General features: G+C 40.8%; 1 protein-coding gene across 1 annotated transcript; it reads left to right on the forward strand.

Annotated features, from left to right (window-relative positions):
- The first annotated feature begins 830 nt into the window (after window positions 1-830).
- On the forward strand, window positions 831-14,127 carry PRSS35 (serine protease 35). Its single transcript, XM_004044344.5, has 2 exons — window positions 831-1,193; window positions 11,846-14,127. The coding sequence occupies exon 2, from the start codon at window positions 11,866-11,868 to the stop codon at window positions 13,105-13,107; it is 1,242 nt and encodes a 413-aa protein (XP_004044392.2). The 5' UTR covers window positions 831-1,193; window positions 11,846-11,865; the 3' UTR covers window positions 13,108-14,127.
- The last annotated feature ends 797 nt before the right edge of the window (window positions 14,128-14,924 follow it).

The following is a 14,924-nucleotide window of genomic DNA, read 5'->3' on the forward strand; positions in this document are numbered from 1 at the left end:
GATTTTAGTATGGGGGCGCTGAGGGGAAGAGGGCCTGGAACTAGTCCGTTGAGTATAACGAGGGACAATGCTAAGTATGTTATGATCTCTTTAAAAGTACATAGAAACTTGAGATACGCAATAACCTACTAACGAACCAAATGTTACAAGACATGCTAAGACCTTGTGTTGTAAGTACTTGTGCACTTACTTGATCTCCCTGCTTCAGGGCCAGGACCGAGTTTTTTTTTGTTTTTGTTTTTGTTTTTGTTTATATATTCTCTCATTGTTGTATCAGTGCATCTTGCCCCAGACCTGTCACCCACTAGAATTTGTTGTTAAACAAATGAAGCTCCTTTCTCATGTGGCCCCCACCCCTCTCCTAAAGGAGAATAAAAGGTCGAGAGAACGGATGAGGTTAGAATGCTGGTGGGACTGAGATGGGAAAGGACCTTAAAGGTTACTCGCCCAAAGAAGAAAACCAGCCTTTTCCCTGCAGACGGAAACTGACGCGCTCCCCCTAGAGGCAGCGCAGGATGCTCCCTGGGGTCCAGGCGTCCCAGCCTGGGGTCCCCATCCTCGTGTGCAGCCTGGGCGCCTGGTACAAGTCGGAGTAACCATGAGGCTTGTGCATCCAGAGAAGCTAGGTCCCCGGTGGAGACTAGCTTGGGATAAGGTTGGAGAGACGCCCTCTGTTCTTCTAGATGCCTGAGGTCTCAACAGCAAGCAGTGAGGAATGAGACTCTTAACTGAACAACTGAGACTGTTAAAGGAGTGCATACTATCACAGGGACAGGCATCCCCTGTGAACCTACTCATGAATTTTTCCTAATGCTTAATTCATCTTGGGGGCAGAAATGCTGGGGTGAGACACGGCCAGGTCCGCCCCGTTCCTCCAGGGAACTCCCCTCTCCGCCCTCCCTCTCCGTCTCCTCTTGCCCACCTCCTCCTCCTCCCCTCCCGCTACTCCATCCCACCGCGCCCGCCCCTCGTCATCGCCCCCTTTCCCCTCCCGTCTCCCGGCCGTGGTGCGGCGCAGCTCTCTCCCCCTCCGCAGTCTCAGTGGCGAGCTCCGGGTGCTGTGGCCCGGCCTTGGCGGGGCGGCCTCCGGCTCAGGCTGGCTGAGAGGCTCCCAGCTGCAGCGTCCCCGCCCGCCTCCTCGGGAGCTCTGATCTCAGCTGACAGTGCCCTCGGGGACCAAACAAGCCTGGCAGGTAAAGATGAAGCTCCCCAAACCCAACAACCTTAGAACTTAGAAATTTCCCTGAGAAAGGCAGGACCTACCCGAGGAGAGCTTCTTTGAAGGACTTTGAAGAAAGGGATCAAACTTGACACTTTCAGTCCTCAAAGAAACTAACCACCCTTCCCATAGGCAATTCTGTGTGCCGGCCTCTGCACAGTTTAATATTAACAGCAACAATGTTTGCATTGGAATATAAATGGAATTCTTTCTGCTTAACCAGTACCAGAGGGGACCCTCTTTATTTTTATGATTAACAGATGCCATTGAGAAAGGTATGAAACGCATTCCTGAAAAGTCTCTTTGGCGGGGTTACTATGAAAGCTAGCCTCTCCCCTCTACCCTTTTATCAACTTGGCTACGGGGGTCAGCAAAAGGAGCATAGGAAAACGTTTAGAAAATGAGGCGGCGAAATGAAGTAGAAAAGCTTTTGACTTGCTTTGAAATACTCTAGCTGAAAAAAAAAGTGTGTGGGGTGGTGATGGTGGATGAAACATTGGCAAGATACTGACAATAGTTGAAGCTGGTGATGTGGACATGGGGGTTGTACTTTTCTCTCAACTTTTAATACTTTTCTCTGTGCTTTTGTGTAGTCTTGAAATTTTCTATAATAAAAGGTTTTTTTAAAAGTTGTAGAAACACTCCCGCTTGATTGCTCTGACATTTTTACACTGTCCTTGATTTGAAAAGAAGCTGCATGCTGTGTCTAGGGGGCTTTCACCCCTTATTAACCCTTCTGACTTCTGAAATTCATTCTTATTTTATCCGAAGTACATTTGTCTCCACAGAGGATTATAAAAGTCATATTTTGCTGGCTGGAGAATTATACTTAGAATCTGGTTTATAATTTAGAAGAGAGAATGTTAAAATCCCTGCCAAATAAGACATGTAGGCTTGAAGGTAGAGGCCAAGTATCATATGGAATTTTATTTTTATTAGGAAATATTAGAGGAGTTCCTTTAGTGAGGGAAGTGGTGGATGTGGATACTGTACCCCATTTTTCTTCCAGATAGCTGGGAAAACTGCATGCTTTTAAGAAGCTTTTTCATGTTTTAAAATGTGAGACTGTTTAGCATATACTTGGCATACAGTATATGTTCATTAGATGTTAAAATAAACAATTGCTAGTGTGAGTTAATTTTCTCCTTTGGGTAAATGATTTTCCTCTGCCCAATGCTCAAATATCAAACAAGCATATTGCATTTTAACAGTAGGATCAGACTCAGAATTTGGGAGGATGGAGCTACTTCACCTTAGCACCGAGGTAACTTTGCAGATGAGAAATCTGAGATGGAGAGGTTAGGAAACAGTAAAGTTAAGTTAGTAGTATGCAAGCTATTATTTTATAATTAAAAAACGTTAAGCTTTGTATAGGTAAAACTGATGTGGGTTAGCTAAAAACATTGTGACCATAGATGCTTTAAAACCTGAAAAGTAGCATACCTATTTATAGATATTCTTTGCTCTCAAAGGCCAACTTGAAAAATACAGATAAGTCTAGAGCTATATGCTGTGCACTTCATAAGGCAGCATATGAAAGAGTCCTCTTGGGGTTCCTTTAATGTCATTCACCCAAAATTTGATTTATCCATAGGATTGCACAAATTGAGATGTACAGGTCATGGAAAAATAGCCCCCAAACAAAGGGAGGTTTTGTTTTTTATTGTGATGAGAAACAGAAGTTGTGGGTTACTGTAAAATAATCAACTGTGTAACTTTACCATCTTCCTTTCCCTCAAGTACTGCCAAACTTTTTAAGCAGACATTTTTTTGGTCTCCATTTATGAAACTAAACTTGAAAATAGTGCTATGGTATGATATTTTGAATAGAAATTGGCCCACTGTCAATGAACTTTCTTGCCATTTATTCTCAGCCTAGAATCAGTGGAGAGCTTATCCTTTAGTAATGGATTATAAAGTATTTGATAAACGTGAAATATTTGGCAGGTTCAAGATTTTCCTTAGCATTGAAATAAATTGTGGCACATTTGGGGGACTAGTTAACAGTGCTGTAGGTCATGCTGGAAGTGTGCTGGCACTACAACTGTTTTTGAAAAACTATCTGCCAGAAAATTGTCTGACTGTAGACAGCATTATCAGCCCTCAGTTCATCAGGATGGGCTCTGTGGCCTGTAGGTAGGTGGGTTTTCTAAATATAATAAATTCCATATGTCTCCCTATGTCACAGCCATTTAGTATATTATGAGCCAGTTAAAAGTTTTGCCCCTGCTGAATCTTACATGCTTTTAAAATAAAATCTATTTCACAGCTGAGTAAGTGTAAACATTTTAAATACCTGCGTTAGATTTGCCATCACCAGGCTAATTTTGCCGTCTAGTGGTAGCAACATGGATAACAGGCAAGTTCTTCCCTGGGTGACTAGGAATTGAACCTTCCTGAGAAGCATTGATGAGTAAATTACTTGTGTTTTCTCATTTGTGGTTTACTCTAGAACTTTAAAGCCGGAAGAAATCTTAGAAATGTTCTAGTCCAACTCAACAGTTAAGGACTATCAGACAGATTCTTTAAAAAAGGCTTCGAAATGCATGGCAGAGTTAGCAGGTGGTATGCATTTGTTGAATAGACAAATTTATCTATCCTGTTCTAATTCTTGTTTTTCCTCTAGCAATATTGCATCCTACCACTATGAATTTTTATCGTGATCTTCTGTTTTTAGTTTTAAAATTGCATTTCTGTATATTATTTCTTAAAATAACACATTTTCATTTATATTTTAAGTCCCAGAAGGAAACATTCTTTTCCACTGTTTTTGTTTGTTTGTTTTGAGACGGGGTTGCCCTGTCTCATTCTAGTTGTCCAGGCTGGAGTGTAGTGACACAATCACAGCTCACTGCAGCGTCCACCTCCCAGCTTAGGTGATCCTCCCAACTCAGCCCAGAGTAGCTGGGACCACAGGCATGCGCCACCACACTTGTAGAGACAGGGTCTCCCTATGTTGCCCAGGCTACTCTCAAACTCCTGGGCTTGAGTGATCCTCCCATCTCAGCCTCCCAAAGTGCTAGGATTACAGGTGTGAGGCACCACGCCCGGCCCTTTTCTACTTTTTAATCACTCCCTACTACTACTACTTCTTTTTTCTTTTTTTGACGGAGTCTCGCTCTGTTGCCCAGGCTGGAGTGCAATGGCGTGATCTCACCTCACTGCAACCTCTGCCTCCCGGTTCAGGGGATTCTCCTCCCTCAGCCTCCCCAGTAGCTGGGATTGCAGGTACACAACAGCACGCCCGGCTAATTTTTGTATTTTTAGCAGAGACGGGGTTTCACCACGTTGGCCAGGCTGGTCTGGAACTCCTCACCTCAAGTGATCCACCCACCTCGGCCTCCCAAACTGCTGGGATTACAGGTGTGAGCCACAGCCTCCGCCACTCCCTACTCTACTACTTTCTTTCTAACCAGTCAGGCAGACTGTTGTAAAAACTCGATTTTCACCTTTGTAAGTGTAGCAGTTTCCTACTGCTGCTGTAACAAATTACCGAAAACTCAGTGGTTTAAAACAACACAAATTTATTATCTTATGCATCTGGAGATCAGAAATCTAAAGTTTTGGCCAGGCACTGTGGCTCACGCCTGTAATCCCAGCACTTTGGGAGGCCGAGATGGGCGGATCACGATGTCAGGAGATCGAGACCATCCTGGCCAACACGGTGACACCCCATCTCTACTAAAAATACAAAAAAAATTAGCCGGGCATGGTGGCGGGCGCCTGTAGTCCCAGGTACTGGGGAGGCTGAGGCTGAAGAATGGCGTGAACCTGGGAGGCGGAGCTTGCAGTGAGCCGAGATCACGCCATTGCACTCTAGCCTGGGCGACTGAGAGAGACTGCGTCTCAAAAAAAAAAAAAAAAAAAAGAAATCTAAAGTTGTATTGTGATCTTCTGTTTTTAGTTTTAAATTGCATTTCTTCATATTTTTCTTAAAACAACACATTTTCATTTATGTTCCTCCCTCTGGAAGTTCTAGGAAATAATTTTCCTTACCTTTTTCAGCATCTAGAGGCCACTCATATTCCTCAGCTCATGATCCTGCATTGCTCTGGCCTCCGCTTCCATCCAGCAGCTCTTCCCGCTCTTAACCCGTCTGCCTCCTTCTTATATGAGCCCCTGTGATTGCATTGGACCCACCTGGATAATCCAGAATAACCACTTCACCTTAAAATCCTTAATGTAATCGTATTTGTAAAGTCTCTTTTCTTGTGTGTGGGAAATATTCACAGGTCCTGGGGATGAGGATATTTGGCATACCACAATGAGGCAGTTAGAGATGTATGAAATACCTTGTAAATATCTACCTGAGTGTTGGCTCCCCCTGTTTGATATGAAAAACATTGGCTTTAATCTTTGTGGAGTGCTTACTGTGCTCTGGGCATTGTGCTTATCATATTAGTTTCTCACAAAAATATTCTCAAATATTATCTCTATCTAATAAATGTGGGAAATAATGTCTAGAGAGATTAGGTAACCTTCACAAGATCACAATGTAACAAGTGGCAAGTGTACTTAAGGTTGATTTGGCTTCAAAGCCCACTGCCCCCATAATCATTGAAACACCCTAGTTCTTACTCCCCTTTTTTATTACGTTACAGACACTGTTATTTTCTCATACACTCTCTAAATTAAATGTTACCTCCATGCAGTGCTGCTGTCAGGGAGCGCCTCAGTGGATCAGGAATTAGATTTCATAAGATACTCCTTCTCCTCAGCATCTGTTCCCCCAAATAAAACTGACTATGAAAGTTTTTACAATTGTCATCCAAAACATCACCGCTTTCTTTAGTGCTTGCTTTATTCCTGTTTATGTCACTTGTAATTCTACCCCTCTCCTGCTGTGGCCTTTTGCCTAAGCCATTTCTCTCTGCAGTTATTCAGAATCATCTGGCCAGGCCCCAGTGTCTCCCTGTTGTGTGTCAATCCTGAGTAGGTGGAGGATGAAAGTAGAGGAGGAGATGAGGGCACGTCTTCACATTTAGGTATGCCTGTAAACAGAGCCAGTGGTGTTAGGAAGGACAGGTGGTTGGGATTGCAGATGGCTAAATAGAGGACAGCCAAGTTTTAAAAGGTGGTCATGCAATCATTGGTGTGTACTAACATACACACTAAGGTAGAGGGTGGCGTTGGCCCTACGGGGTCATTGATATGACTGAGTAATTCCTGACCCACAGCAGCCTCCCAGGAACTGTTTGATGGATCAATGCAAAGTTGTGTCCCATGGCAACATGCTATGTACATAAATATGGACAAGTACCTCACTAGACATTACAAGGAACCAGGTGAAAAGAAAGGCATAAGTAATTGTGAATCTGTCACCTAGTGAGGGAAAGCAATTCAATGCAGGTCCTTCAATGGTAAGTCAGCATCTTTGCTTTCTCATAGACAGGAAAAATAATTGATTTGAAATATTAATATAGTGGGCAGCCATCTAATCTTTCATTAGTTTGTCTGCTCTATCTAAGCTAGACTATAAACTTCTAGGGTAAAAAACAAAACACAAAAGAGAAACTGAGCCTTAAGGTATAACGTCATTTCATCATAGGATTCTATATACTCTAGATAGACTCACTCAAAAAGTTGTTTTTCTTTCATTGTAGATCACTCCCTTACAGTAATTATGTTGACATAGACTCTGTTTCTTTTTAGGCTGAGGGTCTGATGCAGTTCCAAAATTCCCAGTGTAGATCCAGGCTATAAATAAGACACAGAAAATGCAATTTAAGTGTTTTGTGGCTGCATAATGTTTAATCACACTTAAGTTTAATAGCAATGAGAAAAATATATTACAGAGCCATGGATATTCATAGAAATGAGTAATTAGGAAAGCATTCATTTGGGAAGTCTCTGAAGTGAAGCTGTCCTTGAACAAAAAACAAAACAAAGAAAAAGCGAATTTTAGAGTGAGTTGGAAACTATCTTGAAATAAAAAAAATTTGACTGTAAAACTGACTTTTTAGAAAACTACAAGATCTCTAATTTTGGCTTATATAACAACCTGTTTTGAAGTGATACAAATTCACCAATTAAGGTAGGATAATAATTATAAAATAACATGTGTTAACTGCTTACTATCCTCTGGGCTCAGTAGTAATTCTTTGCATGTATCATCTCATTTAATCTCCATAACAATGTTATGAAGTCGAAATTACTGTAATATTATCCCCACTTTGCAGATGAGGAAAGTGAAACTTCGAGAGTTAATGAACTGCCCACATGCACGTGCCTCATAAGTGGTGAAAAGAGAATTGAACCCAAGTCTTCCCACTCCTTGGTTTGCACTCATAACCACTATGCTGGTACAGATACACAAATATTCTCAACGCTGTCAGCAATCACATTTCTAAGAAACTATAAACAAATAACAAAAGGGTAATAGTAAGTGATCTCGTAGTTAAGTGTGGTCACTTCTATTAATAGATTGGGTACAAATGTGTAATTACATCTCTTCCATCAGTAAGAGTTCATCTACATACACAGATATTCTTACTTCTTCCTTAATTCCCTTCTACTCAATCTGTCTTCAGGATCCAGCCCATAATCAGCTGTGTGTATGCTGACTCACAGTGGTGGGCAGCAATCACTGCAACTTTGCTTTCATTAACCAAAATTGGAATTTGAAGCCCCAAGTGCAAGCCATCTGGAAATGGACAGTGGAGGTCACAATTATGTTGGAAGACAGGAAAAATGAGGGGGATGGGGAAGCCAAGGGATGTTAGACTTTCAAAATATTATAGCTGCCCGTTCAACTGGGACTGTGTCTTTTTAGATCAATGAGTTAGTCCTTTTTGGATAATGGGCATATGTAGATGTCTCCGCTGAACAAACTGTGGATTGCTCTATCAGTAAGAGCTATCATTTATGCCACATTGACATTTTACCACAAGACAAACTTAGATTTTCCAAAAGAAAGTGTCCTTAAACATTTGCCCAATTTTAAATTACAGGCCAAATTAGGCTAACTAAATCCATGTCCTCTTATTACTGTGATTCTGAGGTCATATTACAAAGCTCTGCCCTTCCCATACCCAAGGGTAGATGTGGGCATGGTTTTTATTCCTGTGGTACACTGCACAGAGCTCCCTCAAAGGGCACCAGGCAGGGCTGGTGAACCAACGCCATTGAATGATGTGTAGTATGAGATATTGGAGGCATTACATATAAACCTTATGAATTTCACTTTTTTGAGACATATGATGCACATAGGATCACTATGTGATCCTAGTTCACACCACTGCACTCCAGCTTGGTGACAGAGCCAGACTGACTCTCAAAAAATAATTAAAAATAAAAATAAAAATAAGTTATGTTTGTTTTTTATTAATTGGCTGAGTGATTTGATATTGTCAGTTGCTAACATAGTAAAAGCATAAAGTCAGAATAAATTAATTTTGTACACAGAGATGAAGCAGATGTCATTTAAAACCCGGGTAAGCCATCATCCTTGGGAAGACCACCTTCTGGGGTATGACTCATGTTGCTACACCAGAGCCTTGGCTACTGTAGTGGTTCTTTAACTTTATTGAGTGTCAAAGTCATCTGGAGGGCTGGTTAAACCTAGCTGGGAGTTACTCTCCACCACCGTTTCAGGAGAGTTTCTAACAGTAGGTCTGGGGCAGGCCCTGAGAATTAGCATTTTTAACAAGTTTCCAGGTAATGCTGAAGTTACTAGTGTAGGGACTGTCCTTTGAGAACCCCTGGTCTGGTGTTTCCTTTTGGCGAGCAACCAAGATATGGGCTCTCAACCACCATTCATAACTGCTGTGAGAATGTGAACGTGAACACAGAGCAGGAAAACCATGCCTATATCATTGGTATTGTCATCTGATAAGTCAAATCATTGCTTTGTACCAAGCATGGTTTCAAATAGCATTGAAAATTTCCAAAGTATTGTCCAAGGCCTTTGACTAGAACAATAGCTTTATAAACCAGTGTCATCTACATAGCCAGAAATAAAATTATACTTAAATACAATTCAACTCTGATGAGGCTTTCTTAAAAGTCTGGCTACAGAATTATGGCACAGGATAAACCTAACTGGGGAAAAAATATCACAGTAACACTATTCAGACATCCTTTATTTTGCCCAGGAATGCCTTTCACAACTGTATTGCTCCTCAGATCATTAGTACCAAGCGTTAAGATATACCAAATGAGATACTTTGTGTCTCTTGACGTGGATATTTGGCTGACTTTCAAGCTTTGATGTAATCACATATTAAGTACACAGTGGACAGCTGTTGTCATAAAGAGCTAAATGAAAAAGCAGTTAAGAAAAAGTTTCCCACACCAAAACAACTCCCTTGATTGAAATTTTGCTGAGAATCAAGTAGATTTAAAAATATACATAATGATATATATCATTTTTATCTATTTTGGTTTGTTGATAAGCTAAGTAGCAGCAAATAACTCTTTGATTTTCACTTTTTTTTTCAGCCAAGGACATAAATTTTCATCCTGGGAACTACAATTTCAAGCGCTCAGTAGAGTTACTGAGTTGTGAGCCTTTTTCATTCTAATTAAATAAACTTGATGAAATACTATTGAGAAAAATTGCATAGAAGACAAAATAAAATACTAAGTGGCTCTACTCTACAAAATCCTTGATGATATAATTACTGTTTTGCAGCGGTGACTATTAGAAAATATTGTGATGTAAATGCAGATTTCCTCCCCTCCCCTCCCCTGCCTTCTCCTTCCCTCCCCTCACCTCCCCTCCTCCTCTCCTCTTCGACAGGGTCTCACTTTGTTGCCCAGGCTGGAGTTCAGTGCCATGATCATGGTTTACTGCAGCCTTGACCTCCTGGGTTCAAGCAATCCTGCCGAGTAGCTGGGACTACAGGCGTGTGCCACCATGCCTGACTAATTTTTTAAAAGTTTTTTTTGTACAGATGAGGTCTCAGTATGTTGCCCAATCTGGTCTTGAATTCCTGTATTCAAGCAATCCTCCGATCTTAGCCTCCCAAAGTGCTGGGATTACAGGTGTGAGCTACCACACCCAGCCTGCCTAATATTTCCAAATGTATAATGGTTCAAATTAATTATGTTATGTTTTAATTAATATATCACATTTAAACAATAAATAGGTTAATGTAGCATACATTTTTCATCAAAAGAATGTTTTAGTTTGTTAATAAAATTATTGTATTTGTATATGGCAACATAAATTATGTTGTATCAAGGGATACCGATATTGAACTTTGCATCAGGGTTGACTTTTGCCTTTTGTGCCAGTGCACACATCCTGTGGGTGTACCCTGTGGTACAATGGCTGTGGGCCATTGCTAATGTGCTTTCTTTTCCATGCAAAAATAAATAAATAAAATAAAGCTTATCAGAAAGCATTGAGGATGAAGGTATTGTAGGAATAAGCGAATGCTGCATTGCCTCTGCTTTATACAAAGTACAAATCATTTGCTTAAGTCTTGATATTTTAACTATTAGTTAAAAATGACTTGGAGCATAGTTGGCAAATACTAGCGACACAGAGGTTCAAAATTGCTGCTCCAGCGTGCTCCTACTATACCCACCTCCAAGCAAAGATGGCTGATACATATCAGTTCCACCAAATAGATACATGTACATGCCAGTGAGCCTCAAGAAAAGAAAAAGAGGGCAAGAAGATGTGAATAGTAGGAGAGGTATTATATAATTTATTATGTACTGGCACCTTTAACAATATTTAAATAACACAAGAACACTGGTCTTAGTTGGTGAGACCTATGGTGAAAAGGAACTATATCTAACCATTATCATGTCCCCCCCAAATAGCCTGTACTTCATAAATTCTTAGAAATAATTTAAATATGCAGTAAAGTCCCACCATAAGGCATTTTGTATGGAGCTTTGCTTAGAGGGTGGTTTCAAGCACAACTTTGTTTTTTAAAAATACATGGTACATTTTTGTTACTTTAGCATAAAATGGCCTGTGCTATATATTTTCTTTTTATGGCCAGGCATTCTATACAAATCAAAGCAGATCAATAGAAGATTAATTAGCAATTTATTTATTGCTAATACTCTTACTGCTTTAAAACATTATCCAAGAATTTGCATTGCACCTTCACATCAGTTTGGGCTGCGAATCCTGGTTCATGGACATTCACTGTATCCAATGAGCAGTTTTTTGAGCTCTGTGCTAGGCAGTTACAGTCTAGAGATGGAGAAGTTATGATCCCTGTTTTTAAGTAGCTAAGTGTGGGAAAAGACTGCAGCACATTTGCTTTTATCTTTATTTCTAAATCATCTGGATAAAAAGTTGTAGGATATCTAACGAGGAGAGTGTGGCTTAGCCGACAGAGGATTCCAACCTACTACCGTATTCTACTCTCTCAGGCACGAGGCTATTAGGGGAGATAGAGGTGGAGATGACAGGTTGGGGTGGGAGCGAGGTGGATTACGGCTGGTGGAGGGAAGTTTGGATGGAAAACAACTTACTGATTTTGGAAGTCTGTGTGAGCCCACTTACCAGTGTTTATCTAATCTCAATAAAATCTAGGTAAGGTGAAAATGAGGACACCTCTTTGTGGTGAAGGTACATTTAGGATCCAAGGGCTAAATGAAATGGATAAGTAAGATTTAAAAAGGAAACATTGTAAACCTCTCTCTTTTTCTATTTTTAAGGACAAAATTAGAAGATCAAAATGGAAAATATGCTACTTTGGTTGATATTTTTCACCCCTGGGTGGACCCTCATTGATGGATCTGAAATGGAATGGGATTTTATGTGGCACTTGAGAAAGGTACCCCGGATTGTCAGTGAAAGGACTTTCCATCTCACCAGCCCCGCATTTGAGGCAGATGCTAAGATGATGGTAAATACAGTGTGTGGCATCGAATGCCAGAAAGAACTCCCAACTCCCAGCCTTTCTGAATTGGAGGATTATCTTTCCTATGAGACTGTCTTTGAGAATGGCACCCGAACCTTAACCAGGGTGAAAGTTCAAGATTTGGTTCTTGAGCCGACTCAAAATATCACCACAAAGGGAGTATCTGTTAGGAGAAAGAGACAGGTGTATGGCATCGACAGCAGGTTCAGCATCTTGGACAAAAGGTTCTTAACCAATTTCCCTTTCAGCACAGCTGTGAAGCTTTCCACGGGCTGTAGTGGCATTCTCATTTCCCCTCAGCATGTTCTAACTGCTGCCCACTGTGTTCATGACGGAAAGGACTATGTCAAAGGGAGTAAAAAGCTAAGGGTAGGGTTGTTGAAGATGAGGAATAAAAGTGGAGGCAAGAAACGTCGAGGTTCTAAGAGGAGCAGGAGAGAAGCTAGTGGTGGTGACCAAAGAGAGGGTACCAGAGAGCATCTGCAGGAGAGAGCGAAGGGTGGGAGAAGAAGAAAACAATCTGGCCGGGGTCAGAGGATTGCCGAAGGGAGGCCTTCCTTTCAGTGGACCCGGGTCAAGAATACCCACATTCCGAAGGGCTGGGCACGAGGAGGCATGGGGGACGCTGCCTTGGACTATGACTATGCTCTTCTGGAGCTGAAGCGTGCTCACAAAAAGAAATACATGGAACTTGGAATCAGCCCAACGATCAAGAAAATGCCTGGTGGAATGATCCACTTCTCAGGATTTGATAACGATAGGGCTGATCAGTTGGTCTATCGGTTTTGCAGTGTGTCCGACGAATCCAATGATCTCCTTTACCAATACTGCGATGCTGAGTCGGGCTCCACCGGTTCGGGGGTCTATCTGCGTCTGAAAGATCCAGACAAAAAGAATTGGAAGCGCAAAATCATTGCGGTCTACTCAGGCCACCAGTGGGTGGATGTCCACGGGGTTCAGAAGGACTACAACGTTGCTGTTCGCATCACTCCCCTAAAATACGCCCAGATTTGCCTCTGGATTCACGGGAACGATGCCAATTGTGCTTACGGCTAACAGAGACCGGAAACAGGGCGGTGTATCATCTAAATCACAGAGAAAACCAGCTCTGCTTACGGTAGTGAGATCACTTCATAGGTTATGCCTGGACTTGAACCCTGTCAATAGCATTTCAACATTTTTCAAAATCAGGAGATTTTCATCCATTTAAAAATGTATAGGTACAGTTTTGAAACTAGATGGGCACTTCAATGCCAAGTATATACTCTTCTTTACATGGTGATGAGTTTCATCTGTAGGAAAATTTTGTTGCCTTCTTAAAAATTAGACACACTTTAAACCTTCAAACAGGTATTATAAATAACATGTGACTTCTTAATGGACTTATTCTCAGGGTCCTACTCTAAGAAGAATCTAATAGGATGCTGGTTGTGTATTAAGTGTGAAATTGCATAGATAAAGGTAGATGGTAAAGCAATTAGTATCAGAATAGAGACAGAAAGTTACAACACAGTTTGTACTACTCTGAGATGGATCCATTCAGCTCATGCCCTCAATGTTTGTATTGTGTTCTCTGTTGGGTCTGGGACATTTAGTTTAGGTTTTTGAAGAATTACAAATCAGAAGAAAAAGCAAGCATTATAAACAAAACTAATAACTGTTTTACTGCTTTAAGAAATAACAATTACAATGTGTATTATTTAAAAATGGGAGAAATAGTTTGTTCTATGAAATAAACCTAGTTTAGAAATAGGGAAGCTGAGACATTTTAAGATCTCAAGTTTTTATTTAACTAATACTCAAAATATGGACTTTTCATGTATGCATAGGGAAGACACTTCACAAATTATGAATGATCGTGTGTTGAAAGCCACATTATTTTATGCTATACATTCTATGTATGAGGTGCTACATTTTTAGGACAAAGAATTCTGTAATCTTTTTCAAGAAAGAGTCTTTTTCTCCTTGACAAAATCCAGCTTTTGTATGAGGACAATAGGGTGAATTCTCTGATTAGTAATTTTAGATATGTCCTTTCCTAAAAATGAATAAAATTTATGAATATGACTTTTAAAAGAAGAGTCTGGTTATTTTCCTTAGGAACCAAGGCTGCAACACTCATTCTGGCCATCATGTAGTGTAAGCAGAGTCCAGTGACTGCCCTGGGGCAAAACACAGAGTAGGCACTCAATATGTATTTCTTGAATAAATAACTACTTGCTAAAAGGCTGTAAAAAGGGAATAGTTCAGGGCATTATGTTTAAAGAATTTTAGTGATCTATAATCAAGTACACTGTAAAATTCAGCAATTGCAGGCCTTATTTCTGGTTTGGTCTGTTCTTTCTGGTAGTTTCAAAGGCCATATTCTCTTCTCTCTTGACACACTTAAGTCATTGATTCTGCCAGGGTTCAAATTTATCTTATTATTTTTTAATAATGGGGAGTTATACTGTGGACTAGTATGCCAATAAATAATTGATTCAATTATGATAAATGATTTTGTGAATGGTGTTCAAAACAGCAGAAATTCAGTACAAGTGCAGATTTTTTTTTTTTTTTTTTTTTTGAGATGTCTGGCTCTCTCACCCAGGGTGGAGTGCAGTGGCGTGATCTCAGCTCACTGAAATCTCTGTCTCCTGGGTTCAAGCAATTCTCCTGTCTCAGCCTCCATAGAAGCTGGTACTACAGGTACGTGCCACCACGCCCGGCTAATTTTTGTATTTTTAGTAGAAACGGGGTTTCACCATATTGGTCAGGCTGGTCTCGAACTCCTGACCTCGTTTGATCCACCTGCCTCGGCCTCGCAAAGTGCTGGGATTACAGGCCTGAGCCGCTGCACCTGGCCATGCAGATTCTTTTATAATGTAAACCTC

The sequence above is a fragment of the Gorilla gorilla genome, chromosome 5 (assembly GCF_029281585.2).
Source record: "Gorilla gorilla gorilla isolate KB3781 chromosome 5, NHGRI_mGorGor1-v2.1_pri, whole genome shotgun sequence".
NCBI classification, from domain to species: Eukaryota; Metazoa; Chordata; class Mammalia; order Primates; family Hominidae; genus Gorilla; species Gorilla gorilla.